This window comes from Wyeomyia smithii, chromosome 2 (assembly GCF_029784165.1).
Source record: "Wyeomyia smithii strain HCP4-BCI-WySm-NY-G18 chromosome 2, ASM2978416v1, whole genome shotgun sequence".
Lineage (NCBI taxonomy): Eukaryota > Metazoa > Arthropoda > Insecta > Diptera > Culicidae > Wyeomyia > Wyeomyia smithii.
In genome coordinates, this window is record NC_073695.1 from 32,728,847 (window position 1) to 32,750,986 (window position 22,140).

At 37.3% G+C, this 22,140-nt stretch overlaps 1 protein-coding gene across 8 annotated transcripts in view; it reads left to right on the top strand.

Moving 5' to 3' along the window:
• Nucleotides 1-22,140, top strand: part of LOC129725412 (probable cytochrome P450 301a1, mitochondrial) — a 43,225-nt gene that overhangs the window by 14,568 nt on the left and 6,517 nt on the right. For all 8 annotated transcript variants that reach the window (XM_055681238.1, XM_055681235.1, XM_055681231.1 and 5 more), the window contains exons 2-4: nt 176-612; nt 8,655-8,805; nt 12,825-12,937. In XM_055681238.1, coding sequence (XP_055537213.1) covers nt 266-612; nt 8,655-8,805; nt 12,825-12,937 — 611 coding nt within the window. In that variant the 5' untranslated portion in view covers nt 176-265. The remainder of the gene's footprint in view (nt 1-175; nt 613-8,654; nt 8,806-12,824; nt 12,938-22,140) is intronic.

A 22,140-nucleotide genomic window follows, 5' to 3' on the forward strand; every position in this document is an offset into this window, starting at 1 on the left:
CTGGAAAACGGTACGCCACACAATCATCAACGCTCAATTATGATTGCATAGGAGATTAACATGTAAACACAAACACACGCATATATCGAATCGATTTGCCATACTATACTATACCGGATAAAATCAAATTCATATCGTCATTCTCCAACGAATTTACTTCCCTTTCCCCCAACAGTCCATTGTCATTGAGGTAGCGCACTCGAAGCAATAATAGTTCCGCGTGTGCAAAAGTGATCAGCGGGCAGAGAAGACAAAAAAAAACAAAATGAACAGCACACGGCACCGATTGATACGCGCTCTGAATAGGTTAACGTCCACGTCGTCGGCCACATCGGCAGCTGCGTCGGCCCCAGCTGCCGCAAACGCTAACGCAACCAGCAAACCAACAACGCAACAACGCAGTAAAATTCCCAGCTCCAGCTATGCCACCTCGACGTGTCCCCACATGGAGGAAGTCGCCGAAACGATCAGCACCCGATTACACGGGGTCCAGCCACCAGCACCGGCAGTAATCCAGCAGCATGCACCGCCCTCCATCAAGCTGGAGAATGCTCGACCCTATTCGGAAGTTCCGGGACCGAAACCATTGCCCATTCTCGGCAACACTTGGCGGTAAGTGTTATATTCTACACAAAGCACACATTGCTAGAAAAAATGTTTGATACCTACATAGAATCATTGTTTTGTAGAAAAAATGTAAACTAAAAACGACTATTTAAACTACTCACGAGTAATTTTCGACCATTGCGAAGATAACTACCAAACCAAACCCCTCTATCCTCCACCTCCCGTTCATCCTTAAATTAAATTAATGTTTCGCATTACAGGTATAGCTATTTGGTCACATTACCCATGCTGGACGTAGAAATAGCCCAAGCAACAATTGAAACATAACTAAAAAATAAATTGTGATTATTTGTTGCACTAATGAAATTCCGAGGTTTTAAGAAACATTTTTTGTTACTACGATGAAATTGTAAAGATACAAGCAACAACTAAAGTTGCATCGCTGCTTCAAAAATCTTCACACCAACAACGTAATTCACGAGGTTGGATTTGTTGTTGAAACGTGTAAACGGCATTTGAAAACCTAACCTTCACTGAATAGATCTAGTGGGTGGAGCATATAAGTTGCCAACGTGATGCTTGCGAGATACACAAAACAAACACACAACAATACTTCTAAAAGTTGCTGTCATGTACTCAAGCTATGTAACAGCAACTTTTGTTCGATCGTTTGCCTTATATTTGTTTTTGAGATGAGGTTATTTACTGCGTTGTAACTTTTGGGTACTTGGATTGGAAGTCGTCCAAACAGTGTGGGTCTTCAGAACGAAATAAATAAATTGCTTGTGAATTTAATTAACACGCTGAGGTGCTGATGAATTAAAGAAACAAAATTAAAAAACTGAGAATGAGCATGAGCATGATGAGCATGATTGGGGGAGCAAAATTAAAAACTGAGCCATAAACTAGCAAGTGTTTGTACAGCAAATGACGTAAATAATAAAAACGAGAAAAATTTGATAGAAATTGATAACTGGAGTTGAACCCTCATCAAATTTCTGGAAATCAAAGATAAATCGCTATACAGACAATATTTTTCCATTCTGACCATTTGCCATTTTATAATCTTATTACACCCTAGTTGCTGCTACGATACATTCTCGTTGCTGAAATTTGACCATGCAGCATTTACCATGTTGGTATCAAATTCCACGCACAAGTTTATACACATTGCTGTTTCATTCTTGAAACTTGTGAAGAAACAACGAAAATGTTGCAATTGGCTCCGCCTCCTGCGCTTTTTTTGTCATTGTATGAGAAACTGAGATGTAGCTGCAACTTAGTTTCGCATAAGAATTTGTTGCTGTGATGCACAAAGTTCATAATCGAAACAAATTTTGCTGCTTGGGAGTTGACACGTCTTTTCATAAATAGTAAATACTTGATAAGTCGAGTTGAAAATCAATCATTTTTGCTTCAGTTTCGCAGCAGTCAACCAATTAGCAACTAATTTTTAAGGTATGGTTTATTGTAGAATTGTGCTGTTTGGATGATCTTGAACACAAATGGCTTAATTATTGAGTAAAATTTTCCAAAACTTTCAGCAGATTATTCTCCTTTTTTTTTATTGGGTCCACATCAGCTGAAAGAGTGCAATTTTCTGAGCAAAACGTGATTTAAAAAAAATGTTTATAGTTTTCCTTCGATTTTTAAATGAAGGATAAAAAACTGCTCGAAATTCCTTAAATGACAGTTCTCTCATATACCGTACATGGGCGAAACGTGAACTAAGACCTTTCGAGCAGTTTTTTTGCTCAGAAAACGCGGCTTTTTCGAATGATATACATAAAATGGTATAGCTTTAGGACCCAACTACAAACCAGTGAAAAATGAACGAAAAATCAATCGGAATAGCAGCGGCTAATCAATCACAAGCTCGCTTCCTTTTCGCGATGTTCATGTTAGATTCATGTTGTAAGTGGCTCCGCCTTTTTCACATTATTCGTTTTCTCAGTTTCATTTGTATTGTCGCGAGGCGACTGTTATTCGACTAGAAATTTCAAATGATCATTTTTTGTGGCGATGGAGCTGGGTTGCGACTGTTAATCTGTGGCAGACTCTCTAGAGCCCAAATAATGCAATCCCAGTTAATTAGTTATGATATTCTGCCGACCGTGCTATGAAAAGCATCTTAGTGGAGAGGTCCTCACGGTGCTGGAAGGCACCGACATCCATCTTCCGGCTGCATTTCCCGATCCTCATAGCCAGCTGCTTGATGTCTGTGGCTCGCCAATTATTCTTCAAATCGAAAAAAAATCGGTCGCACGTCACTGGGACGTGTTTGGTTCCGTTCCTTGAGTACGGACGGTACTTGTTTTTCCTCGAGGTACGGCAACGGCCTTGTCTGGCCAGATGTCGTACTTCCCATCAGAATGATACTCCTCCTGGTAACGCAAACTCGTACCGTCCTTTTTGTCGAACGGCTTTTTCAGAGATTCCTTCTTCCTTGTCGTCATGATCTTCGGCTGACGGCCACTACCGGTCTTACGCTTGACGTTCCGGGATGCCCGGAGCACTGTTTACCGGATTCTTGCTTCCAGAAAGTAATCTAGGTACTGTGAACTTTTTTCACAGATTTTCACGAGTTTTGAAGAACCGTACAACGCGTTCGTGGAGTGCTTGTTGTTTCGACGCCATCTTTGATCGAGCTGACAGCACCCGAGCGAAAAGAAACTAGCGACCCGTTTCTACGGAAGCCAGAGAGCAATTCTCTTTGAGAGAAATTTTTTTGCGCTCTTCACTTTGTTTTTAGAAAGGTAATAGATCATCAGGGTGGGGAAATGTACTGGTACGCTACAGTATTCACACGACAGTAGCAAGATTTTTGTAATTACCTTTGTGGAATGAAACACTACGCGACAGTTGCCGCTACCAAAGTTTCATACGATCTGCTTTATCTCTTGCTTTTTGTCACGAATTCAATATGAGCAACAATTCTCTCGCTCACTTCTTTTTATATTGTTGTCATTGTATAGACAATCTCTGGCTCGTGTGTTATTGACTGTAGCTGTCTGTGCTATTTATTGCATTTATTACGAATTGAAGTAGAATCAATTTACTTAGCATCGATTTTTATTTGGGTCCGAGGACGTAAATTGAATTTGTAAGATTCATGCTTTTATTGTCCTGCTTATGCTTAAATATACTAAATTTGGATGAGACTTTCGCTACAGCGAACTATTTTCGAATGAAAAAGTTCAGAATTTGGGGTTCAAATCTTCTGGTGTACACGATTGATGGTATTTTTCGGCAGTACATATAAAGAAATTATTTATTTTTCATCTTATTACTGTACTAAGCTGTCGGATGATTGCTAATTATTGTCATTCGCACAATGCGACAGTCGAAGCGGCCGGAGATCGGCACAAAAGAGAGTCGTTAACCATCCGTGTTGGCTTCTAGTCACACGAGTCTCTCAAATAGGGAAGCGTACAGTTGAACGCTGCTGTCGCAGTCTGCAAGAGAGCCAACAGTACTTTTCGATACGGTGTCACGCAAAAATGTCAACTGTTCGACACACTGCTCATCGTAACAATGACACTATTGAAGCAAGTGACACAGAGTTTTAGCGAGGTTTCGATAAAAGATTGTGTCACTTGCTTCAATACTGTCATTGTTACGATGAGAATGATTCTATTACCTTACCTTCCTAAAAACAAAGCTCTTTTGATTTGGCTTAAGCTTTGCACAGTTTTTCCTATGGGCTGAAGGTGTATGAAAAATATTCTTTTATGGAAATATGCCAGAAAACCAATAAAATTATTATCTCGGAAGCCAATTTTTTTGAGTATCTTATTTTTTATAAAAACTTCGAATAGTTAGCTAAATAGTGATGTTTGTCTGACAATGGAGAAATAGGAAAAAAAAAATTCTTTGAAAAAAGAAAAATTAAAATAAAACCAAAATGGTTTGTTTTATTTGTTTTTTGTTAAATTACTTGTATTGAATATTTTTAAATTTTAGAGTAAAAGAAGAGACTTCAATTTGCACATATGAGTACAACAGGAATATAACAAACTATACGGCGCAAACAAATTTCTACAGTCAGAGTGCATGCAGGTTAAAACAACATTTCACTTTTAATTTCAGCGCAAAATGAAAAAAATTTAAATAATCAATTCATTTGATTGTTTGTCCTGAAAAGGACAGTTTGTTGGCCACTTTCAAAACCAGATATTATGCCGATTGCTCCTCTGTGCTACTTCGACAACGGGAATTCAGGTGAATCTGCGTATGACGACGGCATCTGTTTAGTTGGATGAGAGAAAATACTGCAGTTTTTCACATGGAGGAGTGCTGACCAATTACCTCTAACGCACAAAGGCAGTGCCGCTGACGCTGCTACCACTACCACTGCTGGTACTACCTGCAGCTACCCGCTGCGCTGCTGCTATTCCGTATCGCTATTGTTGCCACCCACTACTAGTTAGTTAGGACCGTCTTAGTGGCCATCTACTATTAAAACAATTGGTTTAAGCAGAAGCAAGCTTTTATATAGCCCACCCAGTTACCTAGGTATATATATTTCCGTCGACCGTGCTAGAGAAAGCGAGCTTTAAACGACCATTCAGAGATCGAAATCTGCGTTTCAACAAGCTTAAATTTTTAAATAGTACAATAGTTCGTATAATCAAATTACAATTTTCTGGCTTTGCTGCATGGTTTTCCAATCGTTTGCTGCGAGTACGAAGCAAATCCACTGAAAACTAACCGGATTATTAGCATTTGAAATATGTAGCCGAATTTCCTGAGAGACGTAACTCTACTTCAAAAACACAAAAATATTATAAATTAAATATGTTAAAAAACTCATTTCTGTAATCTGTTCTTTCCTACCAAAACTTCACAATATTGACCAAATATTAACAGTTGTGTGTACTTGGAGAAATAAAAAATCAAAAAGATAAAATTTTCCGAAGAGAAAAAATATATCAACAGTGTACATTTCTTTTGGTGGACACAATTTGTATTTTCAACTTTGTCGGACACTTTAGCGATCAAACGAACAGTTTTGGCACTGCTAATACTTGTATCCAGCAGAAACACTCGGCTCAAATACTTCTAACGTTAGATACTCGTTAGCACGAAGATCTTTGTGCTGGCATATGCATTAAAATTTAAATTAAAATATCAAAAATAAGATTTATTAAAAATAAGCTCTTTAAAATATTTAATTCAATTTTTTTCTGATATTTTTTTCAAAAAAAAACCTTCTCCGATGTTTTCTTTTTTTTCTCAATTTCAAAAAGACATAGATATTATCTACAACTTTGCCGAAGACGTCGTAGCGATCATACAAACCATTATGTCTCTAAAAATATTTGTAATCATCAATATTATTTTGACGTAGAGCTACGTCTCTCCGGAAGTTAGGCTACATAGGGATGTAGAATGAAAAATCTAAGAACGGTAAAAGGGAAAAATATGTCTAATTTTGAATGCTTCAGTCGGTTAGTTAGCTAGGTAGTGGTAGTAGCAGCGTCAACGGAGGTGCAGCGGCACACTTCCTTTAGTAAAAAGTTGTTCTTGTACGTTAGCGACAGCATCAGCGGTAGGCACATTGGGCAACACTTCCTCCAGTGAAAAGCATATGGGAACACACAATCTTTTTTGTGGATGCTGACAATCTATCTACCAGCCGTGTCTAATTTGAAAACTATGTACAACAACTTTCCACTGTGTTGTCCGTGTGCTTTAATCCCCACTGTCGGGGTAGCACATAGATGCGATCATCATTACATCCGATATTGAATGGAACAACGATTGAAAAAAAAATATTAAAAATATATATTTTTTCGTTCTTCTGCACGAAATTTTAAACATATTCAATACAAGTAATGTAACAAACAACTTTATGTAGTTCTACGTCAACCTTGCGGTCGTTGTTTTGCACACAACCCTTGTGATGTTCACATAAGCCCCTTTCTAAAGTTAGTCGTGATTAAAAAAACTAAACCAATGGCACAAAATGTGAGGTTATTGATTTTTAAACCATGTTTTATATATTGACAACAAAAATAAAGAATGTGAATGAACATTATTTGGCACCTATGTATTTTTGACCCTTTCTGTCATTTTCTTGGTTTTTGTCTCTTTTATTAAATTTGTCTTATTGGTCATATTTGGAATTTTTGGCATTTTTAACATTTCTGTTTCTTTTTTCGTAACCGTTGTCGTCATTGTAATTGTGATGAGTTTTGTAATTTTTTTCATTTCTCCTTATTTTCTCATATTTGTTTTATTTTGCCTTTTGTTATCTTTGCAATTTTTGATTATTTATGATTTTTTGTCATATTCGGAATTTTTGTCTTTATTTACATATATATCATTTTATCCTCTTTATTATTTTGCCTTTTGTCACCGTGGAATATTATTATTCCTCCTGTCATTTTTGTTTTTTTTGTAAATTTTATCGTGGTTTTTTACTATTATTTTCATGGTTATCATTCTTAACACATCTTTCATATTTGCCTCTTATGCCATTTTTGTCATGTATATTATTTTTTGTCATTTTGGGCATTTTGTTATTTCTATTATTTCTGTAATTAGTATTAGTTTGATCATTTTAAAAAAAAATATCTTTTGTATATTTTTTGCAGGTAATTTTTATTCTTTGTGCAATTTCTAAAAAATGTTTATATTTATCAATGATGGTATTGTCTGTCAGCTTTGTCATATTTGGTATGTCACCTTCGCGCATTTTATCGTATTCTTGTCAAAAGAACGTTTAATAATTGAGAATTTTTGTTATTCTTGTGATTAAATTATTTTGTCATAGTCATTTCGTTTGTATGTTTGAAATGTTTAGATGTGATCGAAGATTTTAATTCTCCTAAAACCTTATCTCTAAAAAACCATCCTTAGTTGAAAATAAAATTAAAACGTGGAACTTTCCACTTACCATTTGCCATTCTCGTTTCTACTGCCAACGACCTGCTAAAGGGAGGTAACTAGCTAGACTATGCTATTTTTTCGATTTTATCCCCATCTGATTTGCGTCATTCTATTTCCAAATTTCCAAAAACAAACCAGTTCCTGCTCTTAACCGTCGTTAAAGAGTCTGGTCATGTCATGTGATTGCTAAGTTGAAACTGCGTCAACCAGGTAGTAGCCGGCTTAACAGAGAGTTCTCCAATTCGAAACTGAATAACAGAAAAAACTGCATTTCATGAAAGAGTCTAGTAGACCGCCTTCCCCCTCTAACAACCGAATGTATATACATAATTCGACAACAGTAAAGTATTTTTGGCGATGACCCGGACTGTGTTCTTTTTTATTCAATGTTACTGTGGGTTCTAATCTTCGACAAGCTTTACCAAACTCATTGGCGCCGGTCGACCAATTCCCACATTCACCCCAGACCAAATTGAAGAGAACAAGGTCGTTGCATTTAAATTGGTCATAAGGCATCACACGTTGTTGCAACAATTTGGACAGTTAAGCAGATGAAGAAAATTAACACTTAACCGATAAACTATTCGAGTGTCGGCGAAAATCAAAACAAAACAACGGAGTGTCCGAACATGGCTATAAGTCAATGTTTGCCCGCTTTGCTGCATGCGTTTACATCATCCGGTGATTAGCGGGTTTTGGCGAAACTGGTAGTTTTGATATCAAAACGGCGAACGTTAGCTTGCCGTTTTGGATGACGTCAATTTGCAGAAAAATTGCCTTTGTGGTTCGAGTTTTGAGAGATTTCACATATAACATTAATCGTGCTCGATCGGACACATGCTAGTGTGACTAATGATGTTGTGAAATGGATTAAGCAGTGCATGACGTAGCTTGATTAGACACGGTAGATTGGTGATTGAGGAGTTAGTAGAGCTTTTTTGTGCTGAGTCCAAATTCTGCTATGTGTGTGAGCGAAAAGTCTAACAGCATATGGCCTTCGCTTTCGATTTTTGGTTTTGTTTATTAATAATTGCAGAGCTTGCAAATTAAAACCAACCCTGTTTTGACTGACTGAATTAGCAAGTTACCTTGAGAACCAATTGAGACACGTGATTTAGCCATTTCTGTTTAATTGTTATGAAAAATATTGACTAAAGTTATTATTGATTAACTTCTCACTTTTCTTTTTTCAGGGTGTTCCCAATCATTGGCCAATACAAGATATCCGATGTGGCGATGATATCGTTCCTTCTGTACGAGCACTACGGACGGATAGTACGGCTAGGTGGTCTGATCGGGCGACCCGATCTGCTGTTCGTATACGACGCTGACGAAATCGAAAAGGTTGGTATTTGCTTCGTCCCTACTGCATATAAATCGATGGCACGATACGAATTTAGTTTGCATACATTTGTGCGAGCCACCGAATAAACGTTAATATTCAGTGAAAAATGCTGCTCAGGCGACCGAGTGACACGGTAATTAAATTCCATGGCTAGAGCGGGATGGGGCAGAGCAGTGTTTGTGATTAAATCATCGGTCTTTTAGTTTCGCATTCCGATCAATGGGATTTTATTTACTTCGTCGAACTGTCAATATGAGAGCTCCGTACCTGTAGAAATCAAAAATAAACTTCCACTCCTCTAAATGAGAATGGCACAAACGGTGACGACAAAAAATCAAACAGTGGTATTCAAAAATTGAAAATAAACCGACCTAACGCTGAACCTGTTTCATGGACACAAGTCAATCATTCGCATCGTGACTAAAAAGTACTTAAAATACTACAAGGTATACAGCCCTAGGAGTTGTATGGAATGGTGACGTAGGACTAAATATTTAATATATGCTAAACTAAATATTATTATATGCTGCGCTTAACTGTTCATAGGTAACACTACCGTTTATTTTTGATAGTCGTTATTTTAAAACTAACGAAGCATGAATACATGAAAGTTTTACACTAGTAGTAGTTGCGAAAATTCTCATAACTCTTATCTTAAAGCATCTATAGTTCTGAAAAGAACCGAATCCATAATATTCAGTTAAAAATTCGTGCTACAGAACGCTGATAATCGCACCATGAGTATTTTGAGTTGACTCGTATGCAGCTCTCGTTTCTCAATGTCGCGTACCTTTAACAGCTGCACTGCTCTCGCTTATGTGTAACAAACTAAACTGAAACTGAATTTTCTACACGCAGTCTTTTGTATCGAGTTCAGAGCAGATTTTTGCAATTAAGGCGTGGCTACGTAGCTTCGAGAAAGAGGAACAAACCAAAACACCTTCGATACTACTGAGTGATTTTCATAAGCATCAAAAGAAAGGTTTTGCTTTCCCGATGCGCAAATCACTCTGGTTCTTAGATTAACTAATTTTCGTTTCTAACATTTGACTAATAACGGTGTTCGAGTGAACACAAACAAACAATTAAACCGGAAAATCACTCAATTTAGCAGTGCAAATTCTTGAAATGAGGGTTATATCTTGTTGTGATAAACTATTCATAGGTAACACTACCGTTTATATTTGGTGCGTCCTGGTCGTTATTGTAAAAATGATTATTTAGAAATAGATAAAAATTTCACACTAGTAGTAGTTGTGAAAATTCTCATAACTCTTATCTTCATCATCTTATAGTTCTGAAAAGAACCGATTTCATAATCTTCAGCTCGAAATGTAGCTACAGAATGCTGATAATCACACCACCACCGGTAGCATCGATTATTTTGTTGGCCGCGTATAAAATTTGCTCTCCGCTGTGCCCTCAAGCAGCTGTGCCAGCAAAATATCCTGCAGCGTACGATGGTTATTGTTGCTGCCGGGTGCAGAATACAGGTAACATGCTCCGCGGTGCCTGGAAGTTGACTCGTATGCAGCTTTCGTTTCTCAATGTCGCGTACCTTTAACAGCTGCACTGCTCTCGCTTATGTGTAACAAACTATACTGAAGCTGAATTTTTCACACGCAGTCTTTTGTATCGAGTTCAGCGTAGATTTTTACCATTAAGGCGTGGCCACGTAGCTTATAGAAAGAAAGATAAACCAACCAATACATCTTCAATACTACTGAGTGATTTTCATAAGCATCAAAAGAAAGTTTTTGCTTTCCCGCTGCGAAAATCACTCTGGTTCTTAGATTAACTAATTTTTGTTGCTAATATTCGACTGATAACGGTGTTCGAGTGAACACAAACAAACAATCAAACCGGAAAATCACTCAATTTAGCAGTGAAAATTCTTGAAATGAGGGTTATGTCTTGTTGTGATAAACTATTCATAGGCAACACTACCGTTTATCTTTGGTGCGCCCTGGTCGTTATTGTAAAAATAATTATTGAGAAATAGATGGACATTTCACACTAGGAGTAGTTGTGAAAATTCTCGTAACTCTTATCTTCAAGCATTTATAGTTCTAAAAAGAACCGATTCGATAACCTTCAGCTCGAAATGTAGGGTAACGGGGGTATTTTGGCCCACATGCATATTTTGGCCCAACCGGTAACAATTTACGCATTTTATCTGATAAACTCAATTAATATTAGAAAATTATGCATGCAACATTGAATAACACACCTAAGAATCATACTACACTATAATTTTCGGCGAAAAACTGGCTCTAGGTAGTGTTTTTTTGGAATTAGTTCATACATATTCGAAGTCATGGCTGAGTCAACCCAAAGACAAGAGGAAGTGGTAATATACAAGTCAACGTCCGGAAGCTATTGCAACACATATGTATGCTTTTGAAACAATTCGATGTTTTAGTAACATCAATAGAATGTCATAGAAACAGTTTGTATACTTTAAAATGTTGGAAAAAGTTGAAAAAGTGGTTATACGCATGGCCGAAATATGTTTGCCTCTTTCTGCAGCGAACATATTTTGGCCATGCCAAGTTTTGACATCTCTTTGTTTACCGTTCGGCCGTTTCACGTGAACAAAGAAGCAGCTTGTGACAATTTACAAGTAATTACTTCTAATTTATCACATTTAACGATATGAAATTGGATGAGAATGTCTGTTAAACCGCTATAAGCCAAATCATATCATTTTTAGATGCCTAAAATTTACAAAAATTCACAGCAGAAGGATGTTCTCCTCAAACCCACTATTTTTGCTCTAAAAATACCGATGATGATCTTAAATATAATTAGTCCGAACTATTTCCATACACGTCTGTGGATATACAGGTGGGCCAAAGTAAAAATTTGATGGACCAAAATATGTTTTTAGTACTTCGTAGAAATTTTGATATTTCTAGGATATTTTTCAATATATTGCATTGTTGAACGGTGTATATTAAAATAGACACTTAGCTTTTAACAATGGTATAATAAGGTAGGTATTTATGTTGAAAAATTGTGTTTGTTTTTAATGAACTGTGCGAACACTTCCCAAAGCTGGCCAAAATACCCCTGTTACCCTATGCTACAGAATGCTGATAATCACACCACCACCGGTAGCAACGATAAAATATAAAATTTGCTCTCCGCTGTGCCCTCCAGCAGCTGTGCCAGCGAAATATCCTGCAGCGTAAATGGTTATTATTGCTGCCGTTGACTCGTATGCAGCTCTCGTTTCTCAATGTCGCAAAGCTTTAACGGCTGCACCGCACTCGCCATTGTGGAACAAACTAAACTGAAGCTGAATTTTCCACACGCAGTCTTTTGTATCGAGTTCAGCGTAGATTTTTACCATTAAGGCGTGGCCACGCAGCTTAGACAAAGACAAACAAACCAAAACACTTTGTTGAGTCAAAATATGTAGGCAGTGAAATTTATTTCGTCCATGTTATTGATATCTGTGCTTGGGAAGCAAGCTAAGAACAAGGGAAATGTATGGGAAAGCTTGACCTTGGAACTTTTCACCTTTTTCCACAATTAAGCAGTAAAGCAACAATGTTGAACATAATATCAAAAAATTGTTACACATTTTATCTATCCACCGAAATATAAATGACTAAGATGCATTAAGTCGTTCGCTTGCTATAACCGTTTGAAATCTGACGCAACATTTGCCAGTTTCATTTTCATTATCACAAAGTGTAATCTAGTAAAGAAAACAAAGACGTAGTCCTACGTCAAAAACAAAACCAGTTACACAGTATGTAATCCAAAAACGCTGTTGGTATTCGCTTTAACATTTTGCCAAGTTGATTAAAACCAACTTCAAGGTTCGTTGCTGTCGAAAACGATGAAATCTCCTAACTCTGTTACGTTATTGCTCTGAACTTGAAATTTCATTGTGTGCCCTTGCGATGTTTTAGTTTTTTTTCTGCTTCTTCATTCGCGTTTCCATTGTCTCGACAGTGATTTGTGTCACTTTATCCACCACTGATTTCCCCTCCATTCCATTTTGCAGGTGTACCGCAACGAGGGACCCACACCGTTTCGACCGTCAATGCCAAGCTTGGTCAAGTACAAGAGCGAACTGCGGAAAGACTTCTTCGGCGATTTACCCGGCGTTGTTGGAGTGTAAGTATGCGTACAACAGCCGCCGTTATCGTTGCCATTTGCTTGCCAAGCGGTAACTTTCCAGCAGGTCATTGCTACTGCGTCGGTAGGCACCGGCCGCAGCTCACAACCGTCTGTCAATGTCTTTTGTGCCGCGTTCGAAGCGCTTGTTTACGCGCGGTTTCACTTTTTCATGCGTGTTTGCTGATGGCAGGAGGGTGATTTGTGTTTTTTTTGTGTCTCTATGTTTTCCAGACGCACATACCTACATGCTTATTTGCCGGTGAAAACTTCGGCCGCGATCGCCAATCGCCTATCACGCAGGCCTGAACACTTTATCAATGAATTCGTGTGGGAACCGTTTAGTGAATGGAATTTTGTTCGATAATGGTTGAATTTAACAGGGTGGGGTGAAAATTATCAATAGAGCATGATATTGCAACGCTACTTTCAGTTACTGAATGTTCGAATCCGACGTTTGGATTCATTCATAAACTAGGGCAACCCGCGAAGTCTGTTATAAATTGAAATTTTTTTGAAGTAGAATACTTCTCTCAGGAAGTTCGGCTACATAGGGATGTGAAATGAAAATCTAAAATCGAAAAAAGTGAAAAATATGTCCAATTTTAAATGCTAATAAATCGGTTAGTATTCGATGGATTTTCTTCGTTCTTGCAGCAATAGATTGGAAAATCTTCTAAGATTCTTCCCAAAATAAGATAATTGTAATTTTATTATTCACACTATTGTACTATTGAAAATAGTCAAGCCTTGTCAAAACGAAAAATTCGACCTCTGATTGGTCGTTATATGCTTGCTTCCCAAGCACGGTCGACAGGATCATATACCTTGCAATTGAAAACATGCTATTTGGCCTATATAAGAGCCTGTTTCAGCCGGAGCCGCTCATAATAGTTCTAGACAGCGACAACAGCAGTCGTCCTTCCTTAGCAGCAGCACTAGCCCTGTGGTTGGTCACCACGTCTCAGGAGCAGCGCGGTTATTCTCAGCGTGTGTCGCCAGACAGCCATTATTCCCCCCGTGTTGGGGCAGCATGAAGATTGCCATCAGGAAATCCAATTTCGGAAATCAAAATGCCTTTTTTAAGGCAAATAAACAAGTCATTGAAAGTTAATAATTTTTGTCAACGCAAGCAAGCATTCTGTGTTGCATCCTAGCAATTCAAATTTGTCGCACCCGTCTAATTTACTGAATGTGAAATAGCTTCCACAGTGCATGTTGTCCGTGTATCTTAATGTCCCCAATGTTAGGGCAGCTCAAAGGTTGTAATTAGCAACCGATTTTGAACCGCAACATGCTTTTTTCAAGGCAAATAAAAAAATAATTGAAGGTTAATAATTTTCTGGCATCAACACAAGCAGACATTCTGTGCGGGATGCAATCAAATTCTGTTGTAGTTTTTTACTTTATTTAGTAAACTCCCCACTGTAGGGGCAGCGCAAAGGCTGCGATCAGCATGACCAACTTTGAATAACAACCGGTTAACGTTTATTCACTAAAAATTCATCCAATTCAAAACAGGTTTTTGTCTGAGTACAATAATTTGCACAAAAAGACATTAAAAATTTTACCGCATTATTAGACGCGTTTCTCCAGTCATGCCTCGTGAACGTGAAGGTTCCCTATCACAGACATAGATTTCGTGCTCCAGCACGTTACAACACGTGGAAATTGTCTTTTTACTAGTGCAACATTTTTTGGAGGGGTTTTATTATTCTCGGGTAAGAGACTACGAGTGCATTCATTGCATTTATTGAGAAATCCATCGGAAGTGTATTCAGTGCTATGTCTAAATATATGAACGCCAAATACAAGCGTGATGCTCGGAAACGCGCGAAGGACCAGCATGGGGGAAGTGCATCGAAGAAACCAAGTACCAGTACGGAGGTCAATGTAAAAGCAGCCAGAGGTAACACGTGTCCAACCTCTAGTTGGGACGCTGGAGAAGGGCCTTCTACTAGAGGTAGGAGAAATCGAACCATTTATTTATTCCATATGCTCTCATGTCTAATTCACCTTGGATATAATACTGCGAAAATGATGAAATTTATATATTGTCGTGCATGCGACATAAGCACACTTTGAACTCTCCTAAGGGATGTAATAAAAGGCAAAATAATTCTTACTTTTAATTCTCATCATTTTGTTGCATAAACAAAGATTTACAAAAGGTACAACAGTTTACTGCATCAAAAGGTCTGAACTGTGCCTAAAAGGTTCCGCACATAATATACCATAAGTCCTCATCTGAATGTCACATCTGCATAAAAGAGCACGAAAAGTTCTGATTGCATTTTTGAAGTAGAATACTTCTCTCAGGAAGTTCGGCTACATAGGGATGTGAAATGAAAATCTAAAACCGAAAAAAGTGAAAAATATGTCCAATTTCACATGCTAAGAAATCGGTAGGTTTCGATGGATTTCCTTTGTTTCTGCAGCAATCGATTAGAAAATCTAAGATTCCTACCAAATGCAGGAAATTGCAATTTTTTTATTCGAACTATTGTACTATTGAAAATTCTTAAGCCTCGTTAAAACACAAAATTCGACCTCTGATTGGTTGTTATACGATTGCTTTCCCAAGCACGGTCGACAGAGTTATGGACCTAGTAAATTGAATAATGCATTATTTGGCCTAAATAAGAGCCTTCATCAGATATTAAACAGATATTTCATCAGATATTAAACTGGACAACTGAAATCTGAAGAACACAAATGAATATTTGAAGAGGTAATATTTTCGCTATAATCCAAAGTTAATTATCTTCATCTACATGCATACTCTGCCTATTATTATGTATTTGCGTCGCTTAGTGTTTGGCTACGGTGATGCAGAACGCAAATGACGGCGCGATGCGATTCGGCAAGACGAAATGTGTTGAAATGTATAGCTCTACTTCGACGTAAAAAGAGCTGTACATTTCACCACGGTAAGGCGAACCGCATCGCGCCGTCATTCGCGCTCTGCATAACTGTAGCCTTTGTTCCGTTCCCGTTCAATGATGTCGTATTTAATGTGCATATTACAATTCGGCAGCACTTCAACTGCTCATTTACGCAAAATTTAAAAATATTCAATACACTTTATTCAAAATATCAAACAAAATGAAACTACAATACTGCCAATGAACGGTCAACGTTTATTTACTAGAAAAAATGACTGACACGCAAGCAGCCGGGTTATCTTTCTTTCAAAAGTATTCTACTTCAACCTTGCGGTCGTGGCTTTGCATACAACCTTCCTGTGATTTTTTCAGTTGAAAACTATGACCAACACCGAACACAATTTCGTTATAATCACCTAGGTGTAATGTGGAAACAATTTGATGAGTCTTTCCAAACAATGACTATGCCTGGTCGTTCACTATTGTTGTAAGCAATTATTGTAATAACAGCTCGCAATTCGTTTCTGGGGACTCCGCATTTACTACCGTTGCAAGCTCGACATTTTTCTCTATACAATTTATGCAATTAGTAGACTAATTAATTTATGATACAGACTTCTCTAGAACAACAGGAAGAACTTTTTTTCACAACACGACTTCCTGCTTGCTTGTTTTTATTTTTTTTTTTGAATTTATGAACGTTTACTAGAAATAAATACAAACAAAAAATTCAATCAACAATGATTTTAATGTTTTTTTCTCCGTTTAGTTGTAAGCAAAAATAGCTTTTTTCAACTAGACTATCTCCAATACTGGGGCATAACAGAATCTCAAAACGAGTAAGCCCAAAAAAACACGAAAACAAAGATTAATTCAGAAATAAGTTTGCGACTAATAAACGCAAAATCAGACTATCTTCACCCAGCTTTCACGAAGTTATAGTCCAATGTTCAAAACTTCCTAGTTATTGTTCTAATCCAGTACTTCCAGAAAAGCACATCCTTATTTTTATAGATACGATAGTTGTAGGGTTATAATAATCGATAAAAATTCTAATGGTAGCTAAAAAAATCGTTTTTCGGGAAAACGAAAAGGTGTATGGTTGTAATAAACGAATATGAACATGATGAAATCCAAAATCTTCAACAATCTACGCCACATTTATGGACTAAAAAAGCCTAATAAGTTTAACCCTCTAATGCCCAAGCCCACCCTTGGACGGGTTTCAGTAAAATCACTATAAATTTTTAATGAATAATTAAAAAATGTTTATAAAAATTTATAGCAATTCTACCGAAACCCGTTTAAAGGCTGGGTTGGTCACTAGAGGATCAAATTATCGAAAAATGTATTTAAAATACTTTTTTTCATCGCCAATTTTTGTGTGAAAACTGCATGACGTCGGCATAACAAATGTTCCAAATTTTCTTTCCCTATACCACCTATATGTATCATCTTGAAGTTTGGTATGATAAAACGATTGCCTGCCTACCAATGGTTATGTACGTCCAGTTAGACGACTCCATGTATCTTTTATTCTTCTAGTTTTTGTTGTTAATTTCAAGCAGAAGTATGATTAGTAAGGCATATAATATGTTTGGTGGTGTGCTGCTCATTGCTGTTGGATAAATCACTAGCTGTTGAAGTTTTCCCAACTTTTCTTGAGAAATTTTCTCCGTTGTTTTCGAACACCAGGCTAATAAAGTATAGAAAAATTTTGGGACTCGCAATAGCCAAATGAATCAAATGGATATCTTCGCTTCCTACACTTTTGTTACATATCAAAAAATACTCCAAAATATTTGACGTTGTCTGAATGTTTCAAGTGCTCACTTTTTAATCTTATTACGTTCAGCACATTTTTTCTTTATAGACGTGCCAATAGTAGTTTTCGAAGGTTTACATTTCGGCCCCCTTTATCGTACCACAAGGCACGAGAAAACACATCACACATCAATTCGGGCACCCTTCTACTGCTTTTACACTTATGTAACTAAAAGCTTCCAAATTTTGCCGATAGGTAGGGGAACTGGGGGCAAAATGCCCATGTTAAGAAGAACCTCACATTATGCACTCGTCAAGGCAAAATGTGATTCGAGAAACATACTAGGCTAAAGTTTGAACAGTTTTTTTACTAAACAAATTCGTCCTGCAGCTTAAAAATCAATAAAACACGTTGAAATCGTGAAATTCAAAAAGGTTATCGAAATCTTATTTTCAGATTTGTTCGGGGTTGAATGCTCATATGTGTGTACGAAACGCACCACACCAAGGGGTTAAATTGCGCCACAACAAATGGGCAAAATGCGCTGCCTGTTTCATAGCAACGTACAACCAGCATGACCCGAAATATCAGAGATAGTCTCTAAATCGATTATTCGGGTCCCAGGTCGGTGTTTAAAATAAAAAAAATCAGAAATCACATGCTTAATGATCCCTTACGTAACTCTTGGATGAGTCCCAATGTTTTGAAAGTTTGCTATGAATATTATTCAATAATCGTTATGGAACAGGTTGAATTTGTAGTTTTTTTGAATAAACTATTTTGAGTAGTTTTTTGTAAGCATATAAACAATGTGACAAACAGAACAAATGAACCGAAAATTTATTTATATTTGCAGATTTAAAAATAAACAACATATTCTTAAAGTATTTAGTAATTACTTTCAATTATTTCTGGTTAAACTTTAAAAACACATGTCGCAAGTAATTGAAGATGGGTTGGTGGCGCACTCAGAGTGGAACCACGTTCTACATTGGACACACATCATCCAGCCTTCTCCATCTTTAGACAAACTGAATACAATACCGCAGAATAAGCAAAGAATTTCATTCAATATTCTATTAGCTGCAGATGACCGTATTGGTCGACTGGTTCTTTTAAATTCATAGAGCCATCGAATTCTTGTGCATCAACGTTCAGGTCATTGTAATCGCCTAGATGGTCCTGAAGAATTTAGGTGAAGTTTTGTTCATTTCATTAACCTTGGGGATAAAGGAACCTCGCACTGGTCGCCCTGGTGCCGTAAAGTTGTCCCATATTGAGTTAATTGAAAGAGTTGTTTTAGAATAGGTGAATTCCCATTATCTTAATGTCCAACATATATTGCCAAAACAAAAGATAAATCACTCACCAAACTCACCTAAAATGTCTGTTGTGTCGCATGCTGTGAGGCATTTGACCTCGTCTTGTTGAAACCATTTGTAAACCAAACTCAGATCTTCCAATTTGGACAATGAAAACTCGAGGTCATAGATCGATATCTATCGCTGGTTTAAGGTTCGTTTATAAGACTTTCCACAATAGAACGGTATAGTAGCAAAGCCTTGGTGCTACATTCTGATTCGGAACTCGACCTTCTGTTTCTTATTCACAGACTTCGGCCCAGGGTTACCGGTGGTCGGGGTTGAAAATCAGGACAACTTTTTTCGGTACAAATTTGATGTAAGGTGTTTTCATTTTTTTAAGGTATCAATAAAAAACACGTAATTTAAAATTTTCACTTAAAAAAAATGCCAGAAAACTCATTTATTTATTTAACGTATTTCTCGAACGATCCAATTTTGCAACTTTGAATCATTTGGCGTTAGCAGATACACAAAAAATGCAGCACACGTAAGCTGTTTTAAATTGGGTCCTAGAGTTTTACACGGTTTTCTGATTTTTATGTATCAGTTGAAAGAGTGCAACTTTCTGAGAAAAACGAGATTCTTATAAAATGTTTATCGTTGTCCTTCGATTTTTAAATGAAGAATAACAAACTGCTCGAAATGCCCTAAATGACAGTGTTCCCATATACCGTACATGGGCGAAATGTCATTTAAGACATGTCGAGCAGTTTTTTATTCTTCATTTAAAAATCGAAAGAAAACTATAAACATTTTTTAAAAATCACGTTCTGCTCAGAAAACGCGACTTTTTCTAATGATACATAAAAACTGGTATCCAGCTTTTTACGCGCCATAATGGCGACGCTATAATGCAAAGTTCGTAATAAATCACCCACCCTTTCGACAGCTGTGCTAACGTCAGTTTGAAGTCTTCACGTATTTTATCAAAAGAGAAATAAATCTGGCAAAATTTGTGTTGCCAATTCCTCAGAAATCCCAAAACTGTCGTAAGCAGAGAGGTTCGGCTATTACGAAGACGCATTATAGCGACCGTCATTATGATGCGTAAAAAGCTGGATAGTTTTAGGACTCAAAAGTCAGTTGTTTGGAGGTAAAAGTACTGAACAATCTTTACCATTTCTGAATATCCGGCATCATCCAGAAAAATCAAGGCAAATTCTGATATATTAAAAATAAATCAGGACGCTTCAAACGGGTTTCGAATTCAGGACATGGCCTGCTAAATCAGGACGGATGGTATCTATAGCAGAGCCCCGAACGCAAGGTTGACGTGAGGTATAACTGCCTTTAATGGACCACTTAGTAGCGTAGCTGCATATTTTCAAAGAAAAAGTGTAAATATCTAAACTGAATTAAGTATTTCATTATGCATAAACATGAAGTAACATGTTTAACATCTTTTCTGCATGAAAAACAACTAGATAATACCTCTATTTTCTTATATTAAAAGAAATAAATCATCGTTTCAGTTTCCTTTAATGGGCCACCGTTTCCTTAATTTGACCACAACAATTTCCTAATTTGGGCCAGGTTCTAAATAATACATCTCTTTAACCGTAGCTGCCGCTGATGAAACTAGGGTAGATCTGCTTAATATAGACCACTTCCTGTAGTGGACCACCTGAACTTCTTACACTAAATGACACATTATAAATATACTTATATCGTGGAACATTGGAGCGCCTGCGAGCTTCTCTAGTCGAAACACCACTTTTTATTGCTTGAAGACACTCAGTAACAGCTGCTTCAGTATATTTTTTACCAATTTCCGACGTTTTTCCAATTTTAGCAGCAATTTTATACAGTAACACGATCATAACAAATAAATGGTAACTATGGTACGCGACGTTATTTCGATGATAGCTTTCGTTCGAAATAAAGCATGCCGGATTAAGGAAAACAGTATTATTTCCACCCTTATTTGGGCCACTATTTTTTTTTCAATATTTCAGGTGTTTTTCTAGTAAAATATATTGCTCATCTTTTAAAGACACTATTTTCTACCCGTTCACCGAAAATCTGATAATTTTCGCTCGGAAAGTGTGATGTCAGTATAGTTTTTGGTAAAGCCATTTCCTATGAAAATGTTAACGAACCATGGCAAACCAGGAAGCTGTTTTTAAAAGACATTTTTTGCAGCTTTAATGAAGTATATTATAGTAAACGTCTGTTGCGATATTTCTAATGAAGAACATTATTGAAGTTGTCAAAGCACAAATCAAAATAAGTATTTTTATAATGTGTAATTTGGTGTAAGAAGTTCAGGTGGTCCACTAAAGGAAGTGGTCTATATTAAGCAGATCTACCCTAGAACTGCATAGAGCTGCTTGTTACATCACTTGCAATGTTTAATTCGAGAGTGATCGCAAGTGGTAAGTTCGAAGTAAACTTTTCTTTTGATGTAAGACTACGACTTACCTTTGTAGGATGGCATGCTGTGAAAAGAGTAACAAAAATGTGCCATCTTTAGAAGCATATCATGTTTCCACTAGTGAACGCATAATAAACGCTTATATCTTGATCGAAATGTGAAAGTTGCCATGAACGTCTGCTATAATAGTTGACGCATCTTTACAATGCTAATGAATGGTCTTAGAAGGAAGAATATTTCTCGTGTCGACACTGCTTCTATGTTGCCATGTATTCATATCTGGATTATCACGATTTTTATACATGTATCCAGACATTTTGCCACACGAAATGACCGCCAGATTTTTGGCAGATATTTTATTTGCATTTTCCAGATTTTAAGGGAAGCCTAGTGGCAACCCTGGATGGAAGCAGATAGCAGGAAGTGCAGCACTCTCAGCCACGCAATAGTTATTCACGCTGTTGCGTGTTGTATATTATAACTTTGCGACTGGAGGCCGGCATGAAATAGAGCAGTCATGTCCGAACCACGCTCGTACTGATGGATATTCAGTGTTGGTGTTGGACAGTTGGCACGAAGAACGAAACTTGAGACACCGGCGCTAGTATCAGTGTTATAAATTTGGCCCCGGTGCCCCAAACTTTGGCAAACACCGGGACCGAGGGCTTCGTGACAAAACAGTTGGAGTAGATCTTGCGCTTCAGGTTTGCCCTGACTTGGGTACCACATCAATGTTCAGCCGCTCCATCTACTCCAATGATCGGTTCGAGTATTAGGCCGACGCCAGATCCGGCCTGAACACCGCGTCTTCGGCC